The 26200-nt window shown below is 41.8% G+C and overlaps 1 protein-coding gene across 1 annotated transcript in view; it reads right to left on the reverse strand.

Annotated features, from left to right (window-relative positions):
• Window positions 1-26200, reverse strand: part of NWD2 (NACHT and WD repeat domain containing 2) — a 53801-nt gene that overhangs the window by 23061 nt on the left and 4540 nt on the right. The window contains exons 2-3 of the mRNA XM_054383217.1: window positions 9811-9899; window positions 4009-4125 (exon numbers count right to left, since the gene is read on the reverse strand). Coding sequence (XP_054239192.1) covers window positions 4009-4125; window positions 9811-9899 — 206 coding nt within the window. The remainder of the gene's footprint in view (window positions 1-4008; window positions 4126-9810; window positions 9900-26200) is intronic.

A 26200-nucleotide genomic window follows, 5' to 3' on the forward strand; every position in this document is an offset into this window, starting at 1 on the left:
TCCTATGCAGCCTGCTCTATGTGATCCTGCTCTGGCAGGGGGATTGGATTGGGTGATCTCCAGAAGTCCCTTCCTACCCCTAACATTCTGTGATTCTGTGAACAAAGCAGAAAACAAATTTCTGTACTTTTTCATAGATTCATAGAATGGTTTGGATTGGAAGGGACCTTAAAGACCATCTAGTTCCAACCCCCCTGGCATTGTCAGGGACACCTCCCACCAGACCAGGTTGCTCAAAGCCTCATTCAACCTGTCCTTGAACATCTCCAGGGAGGGACCATCCATGACCTCCCTAGGCAACCTGTTTCAGTGTCTCACCACCCTCACTCTAAAGAATTGCTTCCTAATCTCCAGTCTAAATCTTCACTCCTCAAGATTCAATTCATTCCCTCTTGTCTTATCACTGTAAGCCCTTGTAAAAAGTCTCTTCTTGGCTTTCTTGTAGGCCCCTTTCAGGTACAGGTTTTGCCAGTCTACTGACTGGGAGAGCACTCACTCTGGCCTGGAGAATCTGGAATCAATACTGAAGTTGTTGTCTCACTGCAACCTCTTCATTAACTGTTTTTTTCTGTTTTAAATTCCTGGTTTGCCTTGATTTCTTTCCTTAGTAACAATTTCAGGCATGCATTTCTTAACAGCTTCAAAATTCTGAGCTGCTAAAATATGCAGCAATGGCACGTGAAGAGGTTTCCTTCACTGTCAGAGAACATCCATGCCTAAGGACATTGGGTGTTGCTACAGTGCCATGACTTGCTGTTCCAACTCTGTCTATCCATCAAATGAAAGATAAAAAATAGAAAACGAAACCCAGAAAACTAAATTTAGTCATGAAAGATGGAAGCTACCCAAACTGTCTAGAGATCTGGGGCAGTGTGTCCTTGTGAAAAACAGTGTCTTGACAGCATCAAACCCAGCCCAGACTCAGAACTCCAAGCTCTGGGCTCATCAAATGCTGAGGATGGCTTTTGTTCCCCAGGACTCTGAAGCTAAATGACAGGGAGGCAAGTAGGTGAATGAAACAGAGCCAACAAGGTGGTTATAAGGGTGTGATGAAAGTACAGAACACATGCTACAGCTTGCATATTTGGTATGGAGAGACATCATCTCCAGCCTTCTCAGCAGGCAGTGCTTTGTATCCCCTCCACTCCCATGGGATTCTGTGCTCTCAGTTCACTAAATCTTTGAAATTCTCCCCATTAAAAAAAAAAAAAGTAGAATCAGTGGCCAGAGGGATGATCCAAAGGCTGAAGAACCTCTGCTGTGAGGACAGGCTGAGAGAGCTGGAGTTGTTGAGCCTGCAGAAGAGAAGACTGGGGAAGACTTCATAGCTGCCTTCCAATAATTGAAGGGAGCCTACAGGAAGGCTGGAGAGGGACTTTTCATAAGGGTGTCTAGTGATAGGGCAAGGAGAAATGGTTTTAAGCTGAGGGAAGGTAAGTTTAGGCTGGATCTTAGGAAGAAGTTCTTCAGTATGAGGGTGGTGAGACTCCGGAAGAGGTTGCCCAGAATGGTTGTGGATGTCCTCTCCCTGGAAGTATTTAAGGCCAGATTGGATGAGGCCTTGGGCAACCAAATCAAGGTGAGAGGAGTCCCTGCCTATGGTAGAGGGTTTGGAGTAGATGATCTCTGAGGTCCCTTCCAACCCAAGCCATTCTATAATTCTACGACTCAATAATTTTTCAGAACCCTTCTCTACCTTGCTATGACAAGTCAGAGTTCACTTAGCTGCGTTTAGGTACGGAGGAGAAATCTCCCTTTTCTAGATTATTTTCTTAGGAATATGGGGAAAACATTTGGAATAGCAAAGGCATGGTCTTAAAATTGTTTTCCACTGAAATCTTAACACCAAAACACAGGCTGGTAAGTTGACATTAAAGCTATCAAAGAAGAGTGGTAGGTGTTCTTTAGATATCTGAGTGACAAGCACTACCCTTCCAGCTGTGACAAGCGACTATGGAGAAGACAAGCAGTAGTACATCAGCACTAAACAGAAGCAATGCTCATTTACTTTCAGAGCAATCCTTATTATAAAGACATGCAAAAGCAGAATCCCTGTAGTTCAGTAAAACTTCTGTAATTGTATAATTGACAGATTTGTTAAGAAGCATGAGGCATCTTTACTTGAAAACATCCAGCCTGACAGATACTGAGCAAGTCTGTCTTTGCCCTGTGTGCTCTGGTATGCCTTCAGCACTAGAATGAAAGTGGAATTGAATTTATCTAATGAAGGCAGGATGTCTGTTTTCCTCTCTGCAAGCACTTTGTCTTAAAATAACGCTGGTTGTCTTCTTAAACACAAATGAAGTTTTACAGATGTTAATTTAACTTGAGAGTTACCCTAATATAGATTCATAGACTGGTTTGGGTTGGAAGTGACTTCAAAGATCATCTAGTTCCAACCTCTCTGCCATGGACAGAGACACCTCCTACTAGACCAGTTTGCTCAAGGCCTTGTCCAACCTGGATTTCAGCACTTGGAGCCCCCACAGCTTCTCTGGGCAATCTGTTGTAGAGCCTCACCACTCTCATAGGGAAGAATTTCTTCCTCTTGTCTCATCTCAGTCCAGCTTCTTCCAGTTTGAAGCCATTACCCCTCATCCCTCATCCTATCACTACATGACATTGTCAAAAGTCCTTCTCCAGCTCTTCTCTAGCTCCCTTCAAATATTGGAAGGCTGCTTTAAGGTCTAATTCTGAATTTTATCCTGTGCCACTGAAATTCAAATACAAGAAAGACATTGAGGTGCTGAAGCAAGTCCAGAGAAGGGCAGTGAAGCTGCTGAAGGGCTTGGAGAACAGGCCTGGTGAGGAGCAGCTGAGGGAACTGGGGTTGCTTAGCCTAGAGAAAAAGAGGCTGAGAGGAGACCTTCTATCTCTCTACAACTCCCTGAAAGGAGGTTGGAGCCACATGGGTGTTGGTCTCTTCTCTCTAGTAATGGGTGATAGGAGGAGAGGAAATGACCTCAAGTTGTACCAGGGGAGCTTTAGGTTGGACATTAGATGAAACTTCTTGGCTGAAAGGGTTCTCAAAGACTGGAACAGGCTCCCCAGGGAGTCATTGAATCTCCATCCCTGGAGGTGTTTAAAAACTGCAGAGATGTGGTGCTGAGGGACAGTGTTTAGCCCCAGCCTTGGTAGAGTTAGATAATGGCTGGACTTGATCTTAAAGGTCCTTTCCAACTGAAATGATTCTGTAATTCTGTGATTCAAGGCTTTCAGATTTCATCTTTGGTTAACAGATGAACTAAAGCAGAAAGAGCTGTGATGCAGCATGCCTGAAAATCATGGTAACAGCATGTTAGAAGCTGGAATTTGTCTTCACCCCAAGACCACTCTTCCTCACAGCCCTGTAGAGGGCATGTAGAAGGTTTCAGAGTGCATTTTAAATCATAGAGACATCACTATAACAGTTGCATGCTGTGAGGTTAGAAGCTAAGTATTGTGTAGTGATATACTGGGGCTGTTTCTCTGAGCTAGTTGCAGTCAGAGTGAGAATCTCTGTTTTGGTAACAGTAAGGAGAAGGCAGAGAGTAGGAAAACCACCAAGATTCAGACCCTCCTCAGGTGGTCACCAACCCCCAGTCTTTTCACGGTCTCTTACCTGCATCCTATCTTGTCCGGCTTTATGACACAAACAAGGTTTAGGCTGCTCTGCTTTTTTAAGTCCTCCCAGGCCAGCCAATAATGCATGTGTGACCAGTGCCAAGAATTAATTAATGGCCTCCTTGAACAAGTAGTCCATACTTCTGTAGTGATAGCAGCACAGGCATACCTTGTGATTTCTACATCCATCTTTCAATGGGAAGTGATCATTAAAGATCCTTCTTTCCACTAATACTGAATAATCATCATTAGTCTACAGTGCTGTGCAGGGAAACATTTGGATGCAGAACAGCAAATGTACAGCCAGGAATATCAAACAGAAAAAAGAAAAGAATGCATTTGTTCTTGAATCATGCATGCTAGTTATGTTTTTTTGGTAAAGTAAAACAATATTTTTATACCCACAACAAAGCATGGACCTGCAGAACTTTTCAAGCAATCTTCTAACAGCTTCATCCGAGTCTTCTGCAGCTCAGGACTGTCCCATTCATCTGCTTCAACTCCCCAGTATAAGTCTATGACCTGGAAAAGAGGATGCAACATTGGTACTTTATCATATGCCCTTTTTACCCATCAATTAATAATCATCTTGGTCAACATTTCATGTACTGCTAAGCATTGTCAAAGGCAGTGACCTCTATAATCATTCCTGACACTGACTGGAAAGGTTTCCTGAGGTAAATGACAACTCAGGTCTCTTACTTTCCTTCCCAGATATTCCCTCCTGGGACAGTCTCTCATTTCCTATTAATATTTTTTTGTGCAGAGATTAGCATGACAAGATCTTGATTTGATGTAGTCTTTTTTCGCTGCTGGACTGCACAGAATGGGTAGGTAAGGATAATAAAAGCATTGATCAAATCCTGACTCATGGAAATGAATGGGATTTTTGCTGTGGATCAGAGTCAAGACCATGACTTGTGGACACCCTGAGTCACTTGTATCCACAGGATATAAACTCGTCTTGTGCGCATGACTAGAAAGAAAGACTATGTGGACCTCTGCAATATTCTGCTTCCTTTGTCAGCTGCTCTTTGTTACTTTGAGAGCAGAGATTAGAGATACGCACTGGCAACTGCTTGCTGTTTTGCCTTTCATGTCCAGCTACTGTCTCAGTTTTGTTATGCTAATTAGTTGCAAACAAACTCCTGGAAGAAACTGAAATATGGAGGTTAAAACTTCTTGGAAGAAATTAAGTGATGAAGTGCGATTTCACTACATATTTTAACTAAAAGTCTGATTTTTACTGTGGGAAACTGACTTTAAAAGAATAGGAATCATATGTATGCATTTCTTTTGGAGCAAAACTTATGGTACATGCTCCTACTGTCTCGTTTAAGCAACTATTGATTATCAGGATCATGTGTGCATCTTGAACAAAAAAATTCCAAATGGATAGCTAAAAAAATTAACATTGTGTGTACCTTGAACAAAAATTTCCAAAGGGATACCTAAAAAAAATAATCAAAATAATGGTATTAAGACATGAATATCTGACAGTATTGTTTATTGTAATATATTTATGCTGTGGAAGCACTCTGCTGTTTCCATAAGTAACAGAACCACAAAACTAGCTGCTGTCTAAACAGATGACAAAATTGTCCTGAAGGCCTAAAATATGAAGTAATACTGGGTTGATGTAAAATTCACCAGTTTACAGCTGGTTACTCTTGGGAAATTTCCCCTACCAATAAAAGGTAAGGTTTAAGACTTAATCCTAGAAGCATTTATGCCCATGTTTAATTTTACTACCAACAGCCTTGTTGGTTTCTTCTGTCAGAAAAGTTTGGGATGTGCGTCAGTGTTTGCTGGAGTGGGCACGTTGTTGCCAAACAAGAGAGGTAACATGCAGTCTGACGGATGATGAGTGAAACAGCCCCGTGTGTAAGATACATTCTAGCTACACTGCCAAGAAAATACACTTAATATCTTAGGTTTTTACACAAGCTCTGTTCCAAAATTTTGCTGAAACAAGCAGCTTCTGCTTTACAAAAGTGTGTCTCGAACAGCCTTCTTATCTCCCCTTTATAAGAAGAGGGCAGGTAAATAGTGATTAGGAAAAAATGTTCCCTTCTTCCTCTCTCCCTTCTGTTATTTATCTGTATGACTTCATTACTGAACCTCATATTGCATTCAGCTGTCTGATTACTTGAATGATGTATGACAGAGCTTAAGTATTCCAGTCATAAAATTAGAGCATCTCAGCATACAGTCAAGAATATTTGAATTACTGGTTGAATGAATTTAATGTGCTGCTCGAGTCCACCTGAAACATAAAAGCAATTTCTATTCTAATTAACTGTTCAGAAATCACACTAAGTCTTGTCAATGTGAAGAGCAAATTCTCTGGAATAGAAGATATCACAGGGGCTGCCTTCTCTTTGTTACAACATTGTAGAATCTGTTCATTGAGCAACACAATTTTGGCCCATACTATCTTAACATGCATTAGTTTTGTCATGCAAGGTGAAATATTTTAGCCACTAAATCTCTCTAGGCACCAAGAATTTCAAAATTAGAGGCTTATCAGCTATTCCTTCTGCTACTGAAATAAATAGGGTTTACAAAATGAAAGAAAGGGAACAGGAAGACAACTGTAGCTGATGTTAAAGCAGATTTTTACTTCTATTTAGTAAAATTGTGACAAACATTGACTCTAAATTTAAGTGAGGCTGTCAAAGTGAGATGACAACCAGTGAGAACTACTCACAAACAGTGGGCTGACACTGGTCTAATTAAGTTCCACACTAGTCACCTAATGGAGGCTATTTGTTCCTAATTCAGTGCTTCCTTTTGCTTCTTTTAGCTTTTGTCCTACCAATCCTAAAGTTTCACAGATTTTTCTAAAGAAATGAAATAATTTTATCTTTATCATAGAATCTTTTTGGCTAGAAAAGTCCCTCATTGACTCCAGCCAGAGTCTAACTCTACAAAGTCTGGTGCTAAACCATGTCCCTCAGCAACCACATTTCTGTGGCTTTTAAACACCTCCAGACACAGAAACTCAACCACCTCCTTAGGCAGCCTGTTTTAGTCTTTGAGAACCCTTTCAGTCAAGAAGTTTCTTCTAATATCCAACCTAAACCACCCCTGGTGGAACCTGAGGCCATTTCCTCTCCATCTATCACCAGTTGGGAGAAGAAACCAACCCCCACCTAGCTCCAACCTCCTTTCAGGGAGGTGTAGAGAGTGAGGAGATCTCACCTCAGCCTCCTTTTCTCTAAGTGCTCAGAAAACCACAACATTTTAGTTCATGCAATTTTCCATCTTCCTTCTAGCACACATCATATGATGAGAATGATTTGAAGCATTTTGTAACTCCCAAAAACAAAAGAGTGTGCTGCTAATTAACTATGGTTAGTTATTCTCCTATAATATATTCTCCTATAATATATATTCTCCTATAATTTTTCTATTGCAACTCCTTTTTTTACCCTCTCTGTCCTCCCCTACAGAACATTGTATACCAGGTACAAACCCCATACACTCTGCAGATCTTTTTCTCAGCTTACTTGCTTTCTGCCTTCACCAGCACCTGTTTGTCAGAACTATTTTCTGATTCAATGGAAAAGGAAGCCCATTGAGCAAATGGATTCATAGAGCAGTTGAATATATTCAGTTCTGCTTTCACACACACTGCGTTCTCTAACTCCCCAGACTTGATGACACCTGACAGATCTCATGCTTTGCAACATGTGGAACACTTACCAGTGCAGCCAGATGACTCAGAGGAAGCTGGAGCAATGAAGGTACTCAAATGGATTTCATTTGGGTCATGATCTACCAGGAAGAAGGTGTCTTCAGGACACCCTGTATTTTAGTGCATTTATGGTAGTAGCATGCAGGGCAGTGCTTGTTTTATCAGATTACATAGCAGTTATGTGTTCTGCTCTCTGCAGGGAAATAGAAATGTATCCCTCTATCTGAAAAGTACATAATGCTTTCTTGACACCACTGGGCTGAAAACTCTAGTTTTGGTACTCAGCTCATAAATTCACAGAACAGTTTGGGTTGGAAGGGACTTCCAAGATCATCTAGTTCCAATCCCCCTGCCATGGGCAGGGACATGTTCTGCTAGATCAGGTTGCTCAAGTCTTCATCCAACCTGGCCTTGAACACCTCCAGGGAGGGAGCATCCATGACGTCCCTGGGCAACCTGTTACAGTGTCTTACCACCTTCACTGTAAAGTTGATGCTCAATTGATGGTAATCTAAGAAACTTAGTGTATAAGGAATGGAAAATGAAAAAATCAAACCAAACCAAAAAAACAGTTTTGCTAAAGTCTACCTCATAGCCTCCTCCAAAATGCTTTACTCCTTTCCCTGGGCAATTTCTTTTGCAGGTTTTCCTACTTTGCTTCCACAGAAACATGAGAGCTTTGTAGCTGCTTTCAGAAATGTGTCAGTGGAGCTGTCTCTCAGACCTCATATCACATAGAGATCCTCCTGGTGTTGAAGCTATAACATAAAATAATTTGCTTCCATGAATATCAAGTAGACAAAACTTAATTATTCCTCCCCTCGAGACTACATTACAATCCATTTGGAGAAGGACATGTTTCCTCTCACAAAGTATTTGGTGGATTATGATCTACTTGGAAGAGACATTTCCCTCCTGTCACTGAGATGTCTCTTCAAAGATGACTGAGAAATAGAGTTTATATTTTCCATTAATATCACATGGTAGTACCAGGAGAAAAACGCTTCATTATTTTGCTATTCCTTGCATGTACCACTGCAGCTGGGACTTCCCAATCAGCTGATGAGCTAGGACCTTCAGATGAAATTCTTTTATAGCCATAATCAAAAATCACTCTGGAATTTACCACCATGCAGATTCAGCAAGTCCAAGTGACTCAGGGGATTAAAACCAAATATCCTAATTTAAGAACTTGTTATTTTGATTAAAAACCAGCTGCATGTGCATCAAGAATAATACACTGGGAGGAGCAGGATGTTGCAGAAATGGTATTAGCTGTTTCCAGGCTGTGCTCTGGAGAGCTGAGGTTTTGGAGTCACTAAAATGGGACGTTACTACTAGTGCAGGAAGGCTTGAAGGAGGATGTAGAATCAGGATTTTTGAAAAGCTGGAAAACATTTTTACACCCTCAAATGCTCCATTTATATTTTGCAGCACAGAACCAGCTCCAGGCCTGTTGACATGTACAGCACTTTACTGGACGAATTCTGGGCTGTGAATTAGGATACACGTGACTTAAAGGTACAAATGACTTAAACTATGATCCCAAACTCATGTGTTTTACATCATATGAAGTGTATTTACCTCCAACTGGCTCTTACCAAAGGTGTAGGTGTGTCTATGTCTTCCATAAGACAAAGGAAAACATCAACTGACTGAAGCAATGGGGATTTTACAATTCACATGGAAGGAAGCAAATTCCACAGAGTACAAACACTGCTGAAATGTTCCACTTTCAACTGGTTTTGGTAACCAGTTTCAATATTCACCTAGCTGAATTATTTCTATGTTTCAGCAAAAAACAAACCTGTAGTCAGATTGTAAGAATTATGTGAATATACAGATGGTGCCACTTCAATGGTGATTTCATGTAATTAAAAATAGGTTGCATGAAGTATGGTTTGTAGAATCACAACACTTTAATTTAGATGTAACATTACTTCTTCTGAAACACTATCAATATATAAAACAGACCTGGTTTAAGCAAGTGTCCAATGTGAAACTCAATACTTTGTTGCCACATTGTTTTCACTGTCAGTGCAACATTGGATTGTAAAACTGTGTGGTTTTCTTATCTGTTCAGAATTTACCTCAAATACAACAGTAAAATAATTTTCCTACATCAGTACAATTAACATATAAGAGGAGTACAATTAAACATATAAGAGGAGTTGTTTCATAGAATCACAGAATGGTTTGGGTTGGAAGGGACATTAAAGATCACCTGGTTCCAACCTAGGGACATCTTCTACAGACTGTTCAAGACCCCATCCAGCATGGTTTTGAACACTTCCAGGCTTGGAGCCTCCACAGCTTCTCTGGACAACCTGTTCCAGTGCCTCACCACCCTCAAGGGGAAGAATTTCTCCCTAATGTCTAATCAAATCAAGCTTCTTCCAGTTTGAAGCTGTCACTGTTTTACCAATGAGATTTTAAAATGCTACCTGTTTTAAATGGAGTTATCTTCAAGAAAAAAATAATGCAAGATTTGACACACCAAAGCCTACCTGAAATTCCAGGCCATAGTTTTCTCTGCAGAATTCTCTCAGCTTTGGATACACGTGTTCTCTTAGGGCGCTCCTCTCAGCTATGGTATCTGTGGTGGGGAAAAAGATGTTAGTAACAATCATAGAATGGTTTGGGTTGGAAAAGACCTTTAAGATCATCAAATCCAACCATTACCTAAGTCCACCAAGGCTGGTACTAAAGCATATTTACATGAACTCTCTTCTTTTATTCAGAGATAAGATTTATGACATCAAGAGCCCTTAGCATATACAAACACACACAAACCTAACAAAAATCAAGTGCTGGGATTTAAGCTCCAAACTGTATGTTGTACAAACACATAGATTGTCTGTAAGTGCCACATTAGACTTCACCTACACCCTAATATTGCAGCATATTTCAACAGAGTGCAGATGAATTAATTTTGTAACTCAGCAGACAGAATTTATTAGTTTGCCTTCTACTTCATTTCCAAGAAGCTGAATGTTCTGAATTAGAAATCCCATGGAAGAAAGAAATATATCAAAGATAAAAGAGATCTCCATACTTAGAAATAAATCAATAACATGAATTAAAAACATTGTGCCAAATGATAACTTTCTTCCCCATCTTTAATCTTTCTTTCTTCTTAAAAGGAAGAAGCCTCTTGATGGCATTAATTATGGTATCTTTTGGTTCAGTTAATTGCTGCTGTCACACTAAATGCTGACATAAATTCTGACTAAATGGTGTCATCCTGACATCGGATTATTCCTAGCATGCAAAATGACCTGTGTTTTGATAAGGAAGGACAATATGCCAATGACACCAAAATTATGATTAAATTCTGTCTGTTCAGATTAACATGGACACATTTACATCAACCATACCACTCAAGAAACATCCTGTCAAAAATAAATTTAGTTAGTAATGCAGTCTTGCACAGTTCATACATTTTATTGTCTTTCCCAACAAAACTAAGGTATGTGATGGATTTTGCCAGGTCTTGGCTGTGACCACTGTCCACTGAGTTAAGACACAGAGGGATGACACCACTGGTGTCAAAATCCATGCCATATCTATTTCAGGGCATTTTACTTTGGACTGAGCTCAACTCCCACAAACTTTGGGAGTGCATTAGGTGAGATCCTGGTGTTATATTCCTGGTTTTCTTCCAAAAAGAATCCAGTTTATCACAGAATCACAGAAAACATCCAGTTGGAAGAGAACTCAGAGATCATCCAGTCCAACCCTGGATCCAGCACTGAAGGGTCAACACTAAACTCTGTTCCTAAGTGCCAGGTCCACACCTCCAGAAATGGTGACTCCACCTCTGCCCTGGGCAGACCATTCCAAAGTTTGAGAACCCTTTCAATGAAGAAATATTTCTTAGCATCCAGCCTGAACCTCCCCTGGCGTAGCTTGAAACCACTTCCTCTATCCTATTGCTTGCCACCAAGGAGAAGAGGCTGGCTCCCTCCTTGCTCCAACCTCCCTTTCAGGTAGCTGTAGAGAACAATGAGGTCTTCCCTCAGCCTCCTCTTCTCCAGACTGAACAACCCCAGATCCCTCAGATGCTCCCCATAGGCCAGGTGCTCCAGGCCCTTCACGAGCCTGGTTGCCCTTCTCTGGACGCACTGCAGCATCTCAGCATCCTTCCTGTAGTGAGGGGCCCAGAACTGAACACAGTACTCGAGGTGTGGCTCCCCAGTGCTGAGTACAGGAGCACTATCACCTGCCTGCTCCTGCTCTATGATGTGAGACATGTTAGACAGCGATGAACAAGGGACTCACCTCAGAAATGTACTCCAGACCTGGATGAATAAAGACACATCCTACAAATATTTAGGAATGGGGTGCAAAACCCAGTGCCCTCAGCCCAGAGCTGCCTGAATTACTACACAAGGAGCAGAAGGACAGATGAGTTGCTCCATCCTTAGGAACCACAGTTGTTAATTTCCCCCCATACTTTAGTGCCTGAGCCGACCTTTTCTTGCAGAATGTAGTGCACAGCTCACAAGGGTAACTGGCCAGAGGCTTGTACTATGCCAACACAGCAGCATTATTTTGGCTCCAAACTAACGTTTCTCAGTGCTAGCTTGGAGTCACTGTACTGCTTGGTGCTGCTGCACCTTGTGATAAAAGCTACCTGCCTACTTTGCTTCACTTGAAACACTGCACTTTTTGTTTTCACTTTCCCAGTAACTGAGGCCCTTAGATCAGTCAGGGATAGAAGACTCTGTGTTCTATATTCTTTGCTTCAACACAAGTCAGTTTTGGCATACAAGTCTATGACAACACAACGTCATCATATCTTCATGACTGAGTAGAAGAAAACCTGTCGAAGACCAACTTGCTACTCAGGTACTAAGATAAATAGGTTCTGGAAAACAACTTTTATGAGGAGCAGCTGAAGGAACTGGGATTGCTCAGTCTGGAGTAGAGGAAGCTAATGTGAGATCTCATTGCCCTGTACAACTCCCTGAAAAGAGGTTGGGTGTTGGTCTCTTCTCCCTAGTAACAAGTGGTGGGATGAAAGGAAATGTCCTCAAATTGCACCAAGGGAGGTTTAGGTTGGATATTAGAAGAAACTTGACAGAAGTCGTTCTCCAACAGCAGAACAGGCTCCCCAGGGAGGTGATTGAATCCTCACCCCTGAAGGTGTTTGAAACCCAGAGATGTGGCACTGAGGGACATGGTTTAGCACCAGACTTGGTAGAGTTAGATCATGGTTGAGCTTGATGATCTTAAAGATCTTTTCCAACTAGAATAATTCTATGATTCTATAAATCAAAATGATTCCTGCTTCTCTAAATGGAAATAAATCATGACTATAGCTTTGTTAGTGAGGAAACAACAATTCACAGTTACTGTCCACAGTTACTGAAATGATCAACATGACAGTGGACAGAATGGTCCTACTAGGGAATTCAAATAGGCTAAGTTCTAAGTTGCAGGAACAAAAGAATTGGAAAAGGTCAGAAGTTAAGATTAATGATGATTAAATGATAAATGGGAAAGATATTGTCTGAGCTACACAGCAGATAAAACCATATCCTGCTGCTTTCCATTGATGCCCATGGAATTTACACTGCAAACTCCACTGCCTCTCATTTTAGAACACAGAGCTTGTTCCCTTCAGTGTAGTTTGTGGAGTCTGGTTCAGAAAATGAAACAAAGCACAGCAAGAGTAGTGCTACCTTTCTATCAAATAGAAACAGAAGCATTCTTTCAGCTAGACCTGTGTTCTGCATAACACACCTGGCATACCCATCCTGTATTTTTTTATTCCCACATCCAGATCTAATGGGATGTGCCCACTTAATTGGAATTTGTGTGTGGTGCTTATATTAATGAATTTAAAGAATTCTTGTATTTGTCATAGATTGTGAAGCATTAAGGAAACAGAAGTGCATGCAGTTAAGATGAACAACAATAATTAGTATGGATGGCAGATAAGCTGGTTTCATTAAATAAAATCTAACCTGATTTACAGTGACAGCAAATCTGTGAAGCTGGCAGAGCCTAACAACAAAAATGTCACACAGGCAAATTCCACCTTCCAGGCTGCCTCTGTAGTTGAATGGATTCTTCAGGCAGCCACAAAGAGAGAGTAGCTGTGAGGTGAGCTTTATACACCTTCTAACACTAATTCTAATACTACAAAACCCAAATGATAGTCCGCAGTAAAAGATGGGACTGAAACTACATCTGCAAAAACACAAGACAACATAAAAAACCCCAACAAAGCAGCAATCCTGAACTTGTCTTCACTATTTAACTGAAACTAAAACATGACATGATCTTGAGCAAGAGACAGTGGCTTCCTGCATGCACATCTTCTGTGCTAACTCTTGAATATGGTTGATAGGCTGAGGCCAATTGTATGAGATTCAGTGAGGTCGAGTGCTCAGTCCTGCACCTGAGTCACCACAACCCCATGAAAGCTCCAGGCTTGGAGCAGAGTGGTTGGAAACTGCCCAGCAAAGACCTGGAGGTGTTTGTTGACAGCTGGCTGAACATGAGCCAGTGTGTGCCCAGGTGACCAAGAAGGCTAACAGCATCCTAGCCTGTACCAGGAATAGTGTGACTGGCAGGACCAGGGAAGTGATTGTTCCCCTGTACTCAACACTGGTGAGGCCACACATTGAGTACTGTGTTCAGTTTTGGGCCCTCACTACAAGAAAGATTACAAGAGCAGGTCCAGAGAAGGGCAACAACACTGGTGAAGGGTCTGGAAAACAGATCTGGTGAGGAGCAGCTGAGGGACCTGGGGTTGTTTAGTCTGGAGAAAAGGTGGCTGACGGGGGACCTCCTGGCTATCTACAATACCCAGAAAGGAGGTTGGAGCCAAGTGGGTGTTTGTCTTTTCTCCCTAGTAATAAGTGATAGGATGAGAAGAAACAGCCTCAAGTTGTACCAATGGAGGTTTAGGTTGGATATGAGAAGAAACCTCTTGACTGAAAGGGTTCTTAAAGACTGGAAAAGGCTCCCCAGGGAGGTGGTTGGATCCCCGTCCCTGGAGGTGTTTAAAAGCTGCCCACCTGTAGTGCTGAGAGGCAGGGTTTAGCCCCAGCCTTTGTAGAGTTAGAGAATGGTGTGACTTGATGATCTTAAAGGTCTTTTCCAACCAAATCAACACTATGATTCCATGGTTCCCTCCTAAGCCACATAGCCACAACATCCTGCCCACCCCTGCATCCTGAACTGACTGGGGATGCCACGGCAGCTCTCCTCTCTCCATGCAATGGTGAGGACTTCACTGAATTACCCACACAGGCATTTACAGCCTTTTTTCCAATATCAGGCAATTGCTGTTCAAACATGACTGTTTGTGTTAGGTGTGATTTCTGAAGGCTTGTGGCTCAGTCAAATCACTGCCAGTTTTCATTAGAGCACTCCAAGGTTCTGCTTCTCAGTGTGAACTATTTCCATGCCAAAGCTTGACCTTCAAACTCAAGCTGTTCTGCTATTAAAGTTGCTTATCTTATTTTTAGTAGAAATACTGCATTTTACATTCTTGTGTTAGTAAACAGATGATTTGAATTTACAAACAGTTGCCAAGCAGTCATCTCTGGGATGAAATGGGTCATGGAAAATAGAATCATAGAATCATAGAATGGTGTGTGTTGGAAGGGACCTCCTAAAGTCATCTAGTCCAACCCCCCTGCGCTCAGCAAGGGCATCCTCAGCTAGATCAGGTTGCCCACAGCCTTGTTGAGCCTCCTGGGTTTGGGCTTCAACCACCTCTCTGGGCAACCTGTTCCAGTGTTCCACCACCCTCATGGTAAAGAACTTGTTCCTAGCATCCAAAATAGCCTAGTTGAACAAAATTTCAAAATATTTATGCAAAGGAACTGAAAGAGTTAACATGGAACCCAACCCTGAAGAAAATTGCCCACCAGTTGTTGTGCCTTAAGACCAAACAGTTTCTCTTCTTGCTGGTGGTGATACTGGTCTGAGTTCAGCCACAGTGATGGGAATGGCTGCTTCATAGTTCCATAGAATGGTTTGGGTTGGAAGGGACCTTAAAGGTCATCTAGTTCCTATCTCCCTGCCATGGGCATGGACACTTCCCACTAGACCAGCTTGCTCCAGGCTTCATCCAACCTGGTTTTGAACACATCCAGGGAGGGGGCACCCACAACATCCCTGGGTGACCTGTTTCACTGTCTCATCACCCTCCCTGTAAAGAATTTCTTCCTAATATCCAATCTAAACCTCCCCTCCTCAAGCTTCAATCCATTGCCCCTCATTCTATCACTACAAGCCCTTGCAAAATACACACACAGGCTGCACTCACATGATGACTCTTATTCAACCAAAGCTTGACACAGCTGAATAAGAAGGTTGCTCAGCCCCATGATGCAAGCTGAGGCCCTCAAGCAGGGGACAGTGTTAAGGAGGAGGGTGTTTGTGCCGCCATGGTTTGACTGACAGAGCAATGCTGCATGGCCCAGCTCGCTGGAGCTGGCAGGAAAATTATTGACTGACACTAACAGGTTGAGGCAGGCAGCTGAACCTGGAAGAACCAAGGCAGAAAAACAAAGAAGCTGCCCTTGCAGCTGTTCAAGGCACCAAGAAATGAATGTCATACAAGGTCATAGAACTGCCTGCAGGTTTTACCTCCAGCCCACCAGTCAGGAAAGAGCAGCTCCTTGTATGAAGAGGAGAAACAATTTCATAGAATCATAGAACAATCTGGGTTGGAAGGAACCTCCAAAGGTCATCTAGTGCAACTCCTCTGCAGCAAGCAGGGGCATCCTCAACTAGATCAGGTATCCCTCCCCTGTCCTTGGTGTTTCTGCACTTTGCAGTGGGTTGAGACAGAATGTTGCTGGGAGTCTTGACCTCACCTTTTTCACAGCCTGCTTCTCTGCTAGCTTAGTCTCCTGCACAGTGGCACACAGATAGAATCATAGAATTGTTTTGGCTGAAAAAGCCCTCTGGGATCATCAAGTCCAACCTTCAACCCTACACCACCTTGGCCATTAAACCATGTCTTGAAGCGCCAAGTTTACATGCTTTTGGAACACCTCCAGGGGCAGTGACTCCACCACCTCCCTCAGCAGCCTGTTCCAAAGCCTGACCACTCTTTCAGTAAAGAAATTTTTCATAATATTCAATCTAAACCTCCCCATATGTTTGTTATTATGTAATGTCAGAATCTCTTGTGCAACTATGGAAGCCCTGGATGTGCAGAGAACTTCTTCTCATCTAGTCCTGAAATCACATCCATGAAGATACCCAGCTACTTGCTTCCTCAAGTACTCTGCATCCTTAGATCTGGTGGATGGGTAGGGCAGATTCTTGCCATGGGATTTCTTTTTGAATGGATTGCAATAGTAAAGAATGTGGATATTTTATAACCATTGCCTATTAACTGCAGTGAGAATTTCTGCACTTGATTTATCTAAGGATGTGATGCAAATAAGGCTAAAAATTACTCAGCAGCAATAGCAAGTAAGGAAGTGGCTGCCAAGATCCTTTATGCTATCATGTCCTTGTCACATATGACTACACATCTGAATGATTCCTTTTAAACTGCCTTTTTACCAGTAGCATACCATAGCCTTTGTCTGTTACCCCTGCTATCAAATCTTGCAATACCACTAAGAAACAAATGTCCCTAAATATTATGGAAACTTTGTCTTTGAGAATAATACCATAATAATAAGTCATTTGCATTTCTATAGTGCCTTTCATCTGAGAATCTCAGAGCACTTTGCAAGCAAGGATTTTCAATCCTAGCTGGTAAGAGAGAAAAAAATTATTTGAGCTACCTAGTACCCTTGCCCTCCTAGGAAATGAGCTCCAGAGACTCTTGGTGTTTCATTCCCTCAAGGTTTCTCTGAGTAGAGAGAATCATAATAAGCACCCAGTGCTTCCCAAGACACTTTTTAGGTAGACTGGGAATGGGAACAGATTGGTCTCGGTCACTTCTTCCAGTGTCTCCTCCCCAGACCACACTGCCAACCTTCAAGTCTCTAGGAAGGTAAATGACAAATTGGACAGACTGAAGACCATTCATGAAAGAAACTAAACCCCACATCTGACTGCAACCCTCCCAACAAATTCTGACTGCTAAAATACTGCAGCATTACTGTGATGTCCTTATCCAGAATGATGGTGGGAGCTCTCTCATGAGATGTGTATGAAGGTTTCCCAGGGAATGTCGTGGATGCCCCTCCCTGGAGGTCTTCAAGGCCAGGTTGGGTGAGACCTTGAGCAACCTGGTCTAGTGGAAGGCATCCCTGCCCATGGCAGGGGTAGTTGGAACTAGAGGATCTTGAAGGTCCCTTCTAACTTAAACCATTCTGTGAATCTATGGACTGTGTATGACCCTACTAGACTAGGGAGAATCTAGATTATAGTCCTTCAGCTCAGAGTTTAGCTACCAGGCTAATGTATAAAAACACTGGTGGCATCTCCCTCTTGTCAGCCCTCTCAGTTCTTGAAAAATAACTACAACAAAAGTGGGCTGAGCATTTGAGCCCAAAAGAATGGGTGCTTGGCATGAAAATCAGAATAAATCAGGAAAAAAAGCATGAAATTGGTAATCAGTCCTGAAATGTGTCTCTTAGTTGTGAAGAAATGACAGGATTTGACTACAAATTTGTGGTCTACAGCAGAACATTTAAACAAACACATTTTCCACACAAAAGCGCTAACTGTCTGAGGCAGGACTCAAAATGCAGGGCATAATTACAAGCCTATAATGCCTATGTGCAGCAATGAGCTTTTCTCTTTCAGCCCCCAAATCAAACAATATCCAATTTAAAATAAGAGGTTGTTCTAAACCCTGTTTCTCTGAAATGTTCCCTGCTGTAGGGTCTGGAAGACGAGAAATTCAACCTAACATATAGAATATGAATCTATTTTTTTTTTCTTTAATTGTAACATTGAATAGCTGACTACATTTCACAGCGACATCTTAGTGCTGCGCCTTGACTGTCCGTACGATTGACCAGTGCCACCTATTGGCTCAGCAATTACACCCATGTGGCAGTTTCACGGAATCACAGAACATTAGGGTTGGAAGGGACCTCTGGAGATCATCTAGTCCAATCCCCCTGCCAGAGCAGGATCACCTAGAGTGAGTCACACAGAAACATGTCCAGGTGGGTTTTGAATGGCTCCACAGAAGGAGAATCCGCAGCCGCTTTGGGCAGCCTTTTTATGCAGATAAAAACGTGAGGCAGCTGGGAAAATCAAAGGCCCGAGTTAAAATACAGATCTTAGCAGAAATATATCTGTGGAACTGACATGACAGAAGGGCAACAAAGCTGGTGAAGGATCTGGAGAAAAGATCTTGTGAGTAGTGGTTAAGGTGAAAAGTCATCTGAGAGGAGACCTTCCCGCTCTCCACAACCCTCTGAAAGAAGGTTTGACCCAGATGGGGCAGGAGAAACTGAAGACATAGCATGTTCAGAAACACCAAGATTAAGTCTGAAAATTATCTCTGCAGAATACCAAAGCTTATCACAACTAAGCACTGGATAACAGCAAAGCCTGCAAGGACAAGAATTTGCAACTACAATCAAAATTGATGTGGAAGAAAAACTACTTGCGAAATCTGAATGAGGACTTTTCAATGAGCTGTGCAAAAAGGGGTAAGAGAAGATGTAAGAAGGGCCAGTAGAGTAACAGAGATACATGCAAAAATCCTACTAATTCATCTAGAGGTATCAACTCACACTTCAAACCATGATGGAACTACCTAGAAAGCAGAAAAAAATGCTGTACAACGTTGGAAAAATGCTTTCAAGAACGAAGTTGTGTGTACTGCAGTAGCTTTAATTTTTTTTTCTCCTGACAGCACTAGACCAAAGAGAAAACAATCAGGGTACATTACTAAAGCACTTGAGGTAATGAGGCAGTGGCAATCAACAGAGCAATGGGTGTCACAGACATTTTGCCTCCTAGCTGAACTGCAGAGTCAAGTGCTGGAAGTGAGTGATGCAGCAGGTTGTAGGTTTTGAGGAGGTGTAAAGCAGAAGTGAGACATAAGAACCCACGAGGGAGCAAGGCTTGTAAAAGCACACGCAGATTGCACAGTGCAGGCTGGCAGAGGCCCATTAAATACACCTCATTCTGAAGAAATTCCAGTCAACACTCCTATAGGACTTTTCATCTGGAAAGGCTATGGAAAAATTCTGAGCACTGCTGGCTCTCCAGTAAAGTTGTCCTCGCTTTCTCTAAAAATTCTATGCAAGTTCACAAGTCACCAAGTTCTGAAATAGGTCTTATGTGGAGCAAATGGGAGAACTGGGATTGTGTAGTCTGGAGAAGAGGAGGCTGAGGAGACTAGAGTGAGATGAGTGTTGGTCTCTGCTCCCACATGCCTAGCAACAGGATGACAGGAAGTGGCCTCATGTTGTGCCAGGGGTAGTTTAAGTTGGATATTAGGAAAATTTTCTTTCCTGAAAGAGTGGTCAGGCATTGGAACAGGCTGCTTAGGGCGGTGGTGGAGTCACCATCCTTGGAGGTGTTCAAGAAACGTGTAGACATGGCACTTTGGGACATGGTTTAATGGCAATGGTGGTATTTGGTTGGTGGTTGAACTTGATGATCTTAGAGGTCTTTTCCAATCTTAATGATTCTATGATTCTGTATTCTTTCTTAAGTTTGGTAGAAACAGTGATGTCACTGTTTGGGTCATTACAAACTAGCTGCAGTCAGTCAGGGCAGCTGGAAAAAGCGTGACTGATAAATATAGCCTTCCTGTATGGGCTTTGAGTGAAAGATATGAAGACTTTTACATCAAAAGATGAAAAAGATTTGAACCTGACACTTGTAGGTGTGTAGAGACACCCACAGAAGACATGAAAGGTGCTGCTTGCTATCAGTGCAGTAAGCCTGCATCAATAAAGAGGAGTTTTCTTTGCAACAGACTTCTTTTTCCTGATGCTAAATGTAGAGGACTATTAAACAGCACTGCACAGTCAGAATAGTTCTTGGCTGCCTGCAGAAGCAGTTGCCAAAGACGAAGAAACTGAATGACAATCCCAGCACAGGAGATCAGCTGCAAGAGGGCATTAAGCCCAGAACAAGGGGACTATGTGAGGGAGGGATGCCAGAAACTCAACCACACCTTGCCTAAATAAGAGAATCTCAGTCAACCTTTGCAGGACTCTTTCACATAGTGACAGACAATTTCTGCCTATCTCTAACCACCCACTTCAGTACAGTGTACTGCAGTACAGCAGATTTTAAACCTAGAATTCCAGGTGGGGTCTCTGCTAACAAAATTGTTGAACATGACCAAATAATTCATAAAACTGGCTCATTTTGACAGGTTATGTAACATCTCAGAGGAAAACAGTGACTGACATGTAGAGGAAGCGTGAGTTAGCTTACCTCTGTTCTCCCTTACACCTTTCTAATGATTCATCTAAGCCTTATTTTTAGGGAGGATTATATAATCCAGTTGAAAAGGCCATTTAAAAGAAATTCTGTAATGGATCTATTTTTATAAGTCAAATAATGCCTTGAATTTACTAGACATTGTTTTCTTGTTCCAGATTTTATTAATCACTTCCACTTGCTCACCACATTGGTTCAGGACAGGCTGAGGGAGCTGGGGTTGTTCAGCCTGGAGAAGAGAAGGCTCTGGGGAGACCAAATAACAATCTTACAGTGCCTGAAGGGGGCCTACAAGAAGGCTGGAGAGAGACTGTTTACAAAGGCCTGGAGTGATAGGACAAGGGGCAATGGCTTCAAACTAGAGAAGAGTAGGTTTAGATTGGATGTTAGGAATAGGTTCTTTACCGTGAGGGTAGTGGAACACTGGAACAGGATGCTCAGGGAGGTAGTTGAGGCCCCATCTGTGGAGATTTTCAAAGTTAGGCTCAACAGGGCTATGGGCAACCTGATCTAGTTGAGGATGCCCCTGCTTACTGAAGAGGGGGTTGGACTAGATTACCTTTGGAAGTCCCTTCCAACCCAAACCATTCTACGATTCTGCACTAATCTCAAATATAACAAGCATCCTACAGGACAAGAAATGACCAGGTAAATAAAAGGAATCCTGTAAACAAGTCTCCTCCTCCCATTCATAAATAAACTTCCAAAGGAAAAGCTATAATGTGAGCTATTAGACACTTCAGAAATGCCTCACATGCAGAAAAGCTTAACCTGGAACAAGCAAGTCTGTGCTGGACACAGACCCATGGTAAAATAATCCTTATTGGAGTTTATTGCTTTATGTTAGCAATCTTTTGGCTGAGAGTCCTGAGGCTGTTTAGCCAGGAGGAGAGCAGCCAGAGATGATCCTTGAGGTCTTTTCCAACCTTATTGATTCTGTGATTCTGTGAATGCTGATCAACACCTAAAGGGTCGGGCATCAAGAGGATGGGGCTGAGCTCTTTTCAGTGGTGCCCAGCAATAGGACAAGGAGTTACAGGCACAAACTCGTACACAGCAGGTTTCACTCAAACATGAGGAGAAACTTCTTTACTTTGAGGGTGCCAGAGCACTGGACCAGGCTGCCCAGAGAGGTTGTGGAGTCTCCTACTCTGGAGACTTTCAAGACCTGGACATGTTCTTCTGCAACCTGGGTCACCTTGCTTTAGAAGGCAGGGGGCTGGACTAGGTGATCTCTAGAAGTCTCTTCCTGCCCCTACCATTCTGTGATTCTGTGAGATTTCTAAAGCATAGGTGAGGCTATGAAGGTACTCAGTTCCTAGCAGAGTGAAATGACTATGAAATAGTTAAAATTACATAATGACATGTGCTGTACGTTATGCATATTATATTATATTATAGTACATCATTATAGTACATTATATAATAATGATGTACATTAATGCATATTATGGATTAATGCATATTAACGTAACATTAATAGCTTTAACTCTTAATGATTAACTCGATGGTTGGACTCGATGATCTAACAGGTTTTTTCCAGCCCAGCTGATTCTATGTAATAAATGGACTCTAATATTAAACATTTTCAAGAGTTTCATCACACCACAGAGGCAAGCTACTACACTGAAGACTGCAGCTGTGCCACCCCAAGCAAACCCTACGAGCAGGCTGTACAAGAGCATTGTCAGGCTCTGACAGTCTGAAATCTTCTCTGTTGAGCTAATGGATCAGCCCCAATAGCTGATACTTAGCAACAGCATGACTCTGGATTAAGTCCAGTGTGAAAGTCCTGCCATTTGCTAGTCTTTCCAGCTTCTGGCACCAAGCAAGCATGTTTTGAACAGCCTGATAAATCTGGCCTGTAAAGATGATGGAGATTCTGTACAAGAATGGCTGTAGTTGGTCAGGTATAATAAGGGCTGTCCACCACAGCATCTTGTCTCCAACAATGGGCAATAGCAGATGCCTATAGGAGGAGTTTAACACCAAGTCAAAATATGGTGGTGATGTGGGGTGGTTTATGAGTTGTATGTGGTACAGCTCTCTCTTGCCCAGCACAGCAGCACGGACGTGGTGGTACTCTGCACTGACCCAGAGCTCCCTTCTCTTTATCTTGCTATACTTCTCATGTTCTGCTACTTGTGATTTAGCCCTACTCCCCTTCTGACTAAAGATTTTGTACGTAAAAACCTCTCTCTCATACAAAACCTAAATTAATAAGAGTAGCATCAGGCCAGTGGAGTTATTTTAGTGTTGCACTGGCACTGCCACGATTAAATTAGGTCTCTAGTTCTATCTGTTATTATCCTTCTCTAATTAAAGTAGTAAGGGGATAGAGCAGTTGTCTTGAACAGCACTGCCCAGATTAAAAAATCTGCCAGATTTCTCTGTATCCCATGCACATGTCTATCTGTGACCACACTAGATCTACCACCTTCAATATATTAAAAACTTCAATTACTGGTAGCTAAATATTACTAATGTATCATGACTGCAGCCTGAAAGGATGTCTTATCACAAAATACTCTTTGAACAGATGGAAATTCAAAGGAATTTCATTTGTTTCAGATAAAAAAATCTGCCGCTTAGGCACTGCCCTCATATCTTGAACTAGAAGATCAGTAACTCCTCCAAAAAAAGCGTGAAGCTTAATGCAGGATTGTCTCTTGTGTTCACACAGCTGTGGACACATGTAACTGCCCTCACAGTCGTGTATGCAAGTTCCTTAAAATGAGTTGTTTTGCTGCATAAGCTTAGAGGTAAGATGCCCTTTGTACTACCCTGCTCTTATGTGATTACACGAATGTCATCATGGACTGTACATGGTCTCCTTGAAACACAGCCTTGGAAATCCTCCTGAGTTTGCTGCACAGCAGACTGCTGCTCAGCTGCGAGGTCATCCCATTGCCCTTGATCAAGCTGGAAAGAAGCTTCTGTGTTGATGGGGGGAGGCACTGCAATGTTGCTACCTCTCATTTTGAGCTAGTTCACGTGTCTTGCTGTGGGAACAATTCATTCAGTCATAGAATCATAGATTGGTTTGGGTTGGAAGGCTCCTTCAAGATCATCTAGTTCCAATTCCCCTGCCATGGACACTTCCTACTACACCAGGTTGCTCAAGGCCCCATCCAACTTGGCTTTCAACACCTCCAGGCTTGAAGCCTCCACAACTTCCCTGGGAAACCTGTCGCTGTGCCTCTCCACCTTCATGGGGAAGAATTTCTTCCTTATGTCTCATCTTCTTTCAGTTTGAAGTCATCACCCCTTGTCCTGTCACTCTATGCCTTTGTCAAAGTCCCTCTTCAGCTCACCTGAGGGCCCCTTCAAATACTGGAAGACTATTCTAAGATCTCCCCAGAGCCTTCTCTTTTCTATCTAAGAAAAAACAGTCACAGAATCTATGCTGGAGGTGGCAAACAACCCTGAATGTTTCTAAGTTTATGTGGAAAAAATCTAAACTCCTCTGTAAAGCATTTACTTTTACTTTTACAGTAGCATTTAACACAATCAAGGCTGTTCTTCAGTACTGCCAGAGCTACAACCTTGAGTGATGCCCTTGGAACATAAATAGTTCTCACAAGGGGTCCAAAACCAACAAGTTTGAAAACAGTCTGTGACAACATGCCTTAAGTTTTATATGTCCGTTTATACCATTTTTACACTATTTTATATAGCATATTTGTGTATATAGACAAAAAATTGCAAGAAATAAAATTTTAATTTTTCTTATAATTAAAAAAAGTTAATCATGTGTATTTAAAACATGAAGTGATCCAATTTTTTTGCAGCTGAAAATGTCAGATGCTGCTTGGCAGGAAGGTGACTGGGTTCCAGGTGATTTTGCTCATTTCTAAATTATCAAGCATGAACAAACCCAACAAACTAAATAGTTTCCTGTTTCACAACAAAAAAATAGAAGCAACCCCCCACCTTTTGATCTTAATCTTCTTCCCCAAAGGCACATTCTACCTTTTGAGCACCTGAATTAAAAATTTTGTTGAAAATTAAACAAAAGTCGCCACTGTTTCCATGTGAATATTTGATACATTTAGAGCAAATCCGTAGCCCAGTCCCTGCATAAGCAAAGCACTCACAAAAAGTAGATGAGGGCATGAAGAACAGTTCTTTTCATACAGTTTATCGACAGTTTCTTAAGTTTATCTGCCCCAGCAGAATAAACTTCAATCCAACTCAGTCTCCCATCATAGCCCAAAATGATAATTTCCTCTAAGAGGAACAAAAACTTGGAGGATCCACAGAGCAAAATGTCACCTCCTACTGGTTCTGCTTGCAATCTGCCTTGCAAAAATAATTAAAGCCTACATGAGACTTGATCATACAGTCTCAAGGTCTTGCTTACTGCTCAACCACAGCAACAACTGAGCTGTTCTGTGGCATAAGAGAAAACTTCACATAGAGGCAGAAATACTGAAAATTCCACGTTTCTTTCCAACCTTTCTATGACCTCTGGGCCTCCTGAAATCAGACATATTTCAAGTCAAGGCCCATTCCAAACCCAGACACTTGAACCATGCTACTCTCCCAAGCTCTTGAGATACTTTAAAACTATGGAACTTTTTTTTCCTCCAAGTGTAGCTTGGTTTGTAGCTCAGCCACTACAGTGATGTGCGTCACGTCAAGCCATAAATAGGTACAAAGTTAGGTAACCAGAACTAACACTTAGCACAAAAAAGTCCTCAAGTTATTTGTCTCCACATCTCCGCAACACCTCCCTTGCAATTTCATACACTTGAACATCTGTGTTTTCCTTTAGCTAAGGAATAAATTCCACCCAGATTATATAAAATTGTCTTTATAAAAAGATCTTCATGCACTGCATCCAAGTGGGGACACCATATGGTATTTGGGGCTGGCCAAAATGGACCATCATTAACTAAGCATTATCCTGACTTCTGAGTATTCTTCCATATTAACATCTCCTCAATTATATTTTTCTTAAAGAAAGTAAGATTTCAGGAAAAAAAATACAACGCAGCTGGAACATGGCAAGAATGCAAACTGATACCTTTGTGTTGTCATATATGGCAGCAACTTTGCAGCTAAAGTAATCATAATTCTTCATCTGTTAGGAGCTATCCACCCTCAAGTTCAGCAGCACTGAACTACAAATGCACATAACATTTTTTTAAAATTTTCACATATATATGAACATGCATAAAACCATATTTAATTCCTGCAAAGCAGCCTCCAACAATAGGTCCAAACAAAAATATTGGATAAAATCCACTTCTGTAATCATCATTTACAGGAATAATCCTTTTCTAGTCTGCAGGTGAGTATTCTCCTCTCTGTAACATGAGAAAATATATAAATTTGGTATCAAACATTTGTCCTTCATTAGACTTGAGTGTTTTTCAATTAATACAATGTTTTGGATGATGCATGTCCAAGGAAATGAACGAAGTCAAAAAACTCTATTATAGCTCTAGGAAACTCCACCTCATTCAATAGTGTAAGACAAGGAAATCTCTCTCAGGCAGTCTATGGTGAAGCTGGTGAAGTTCTAGCTCTACAGATGTT

This window comes from Indicator indicator, chromosome 8 (genome assembly GCF_027791375.1).
Source record: "Indicator indicator isolate 239-I01 chromosome 8, UM_Iind_1.1, whole genome shotgun sequence".
Lineage (NCBI taxonomy): Eukaryota > Metazoa > Chordata > Aves > Piciformes > Indicatoridae > Indicator > Indicator indicator.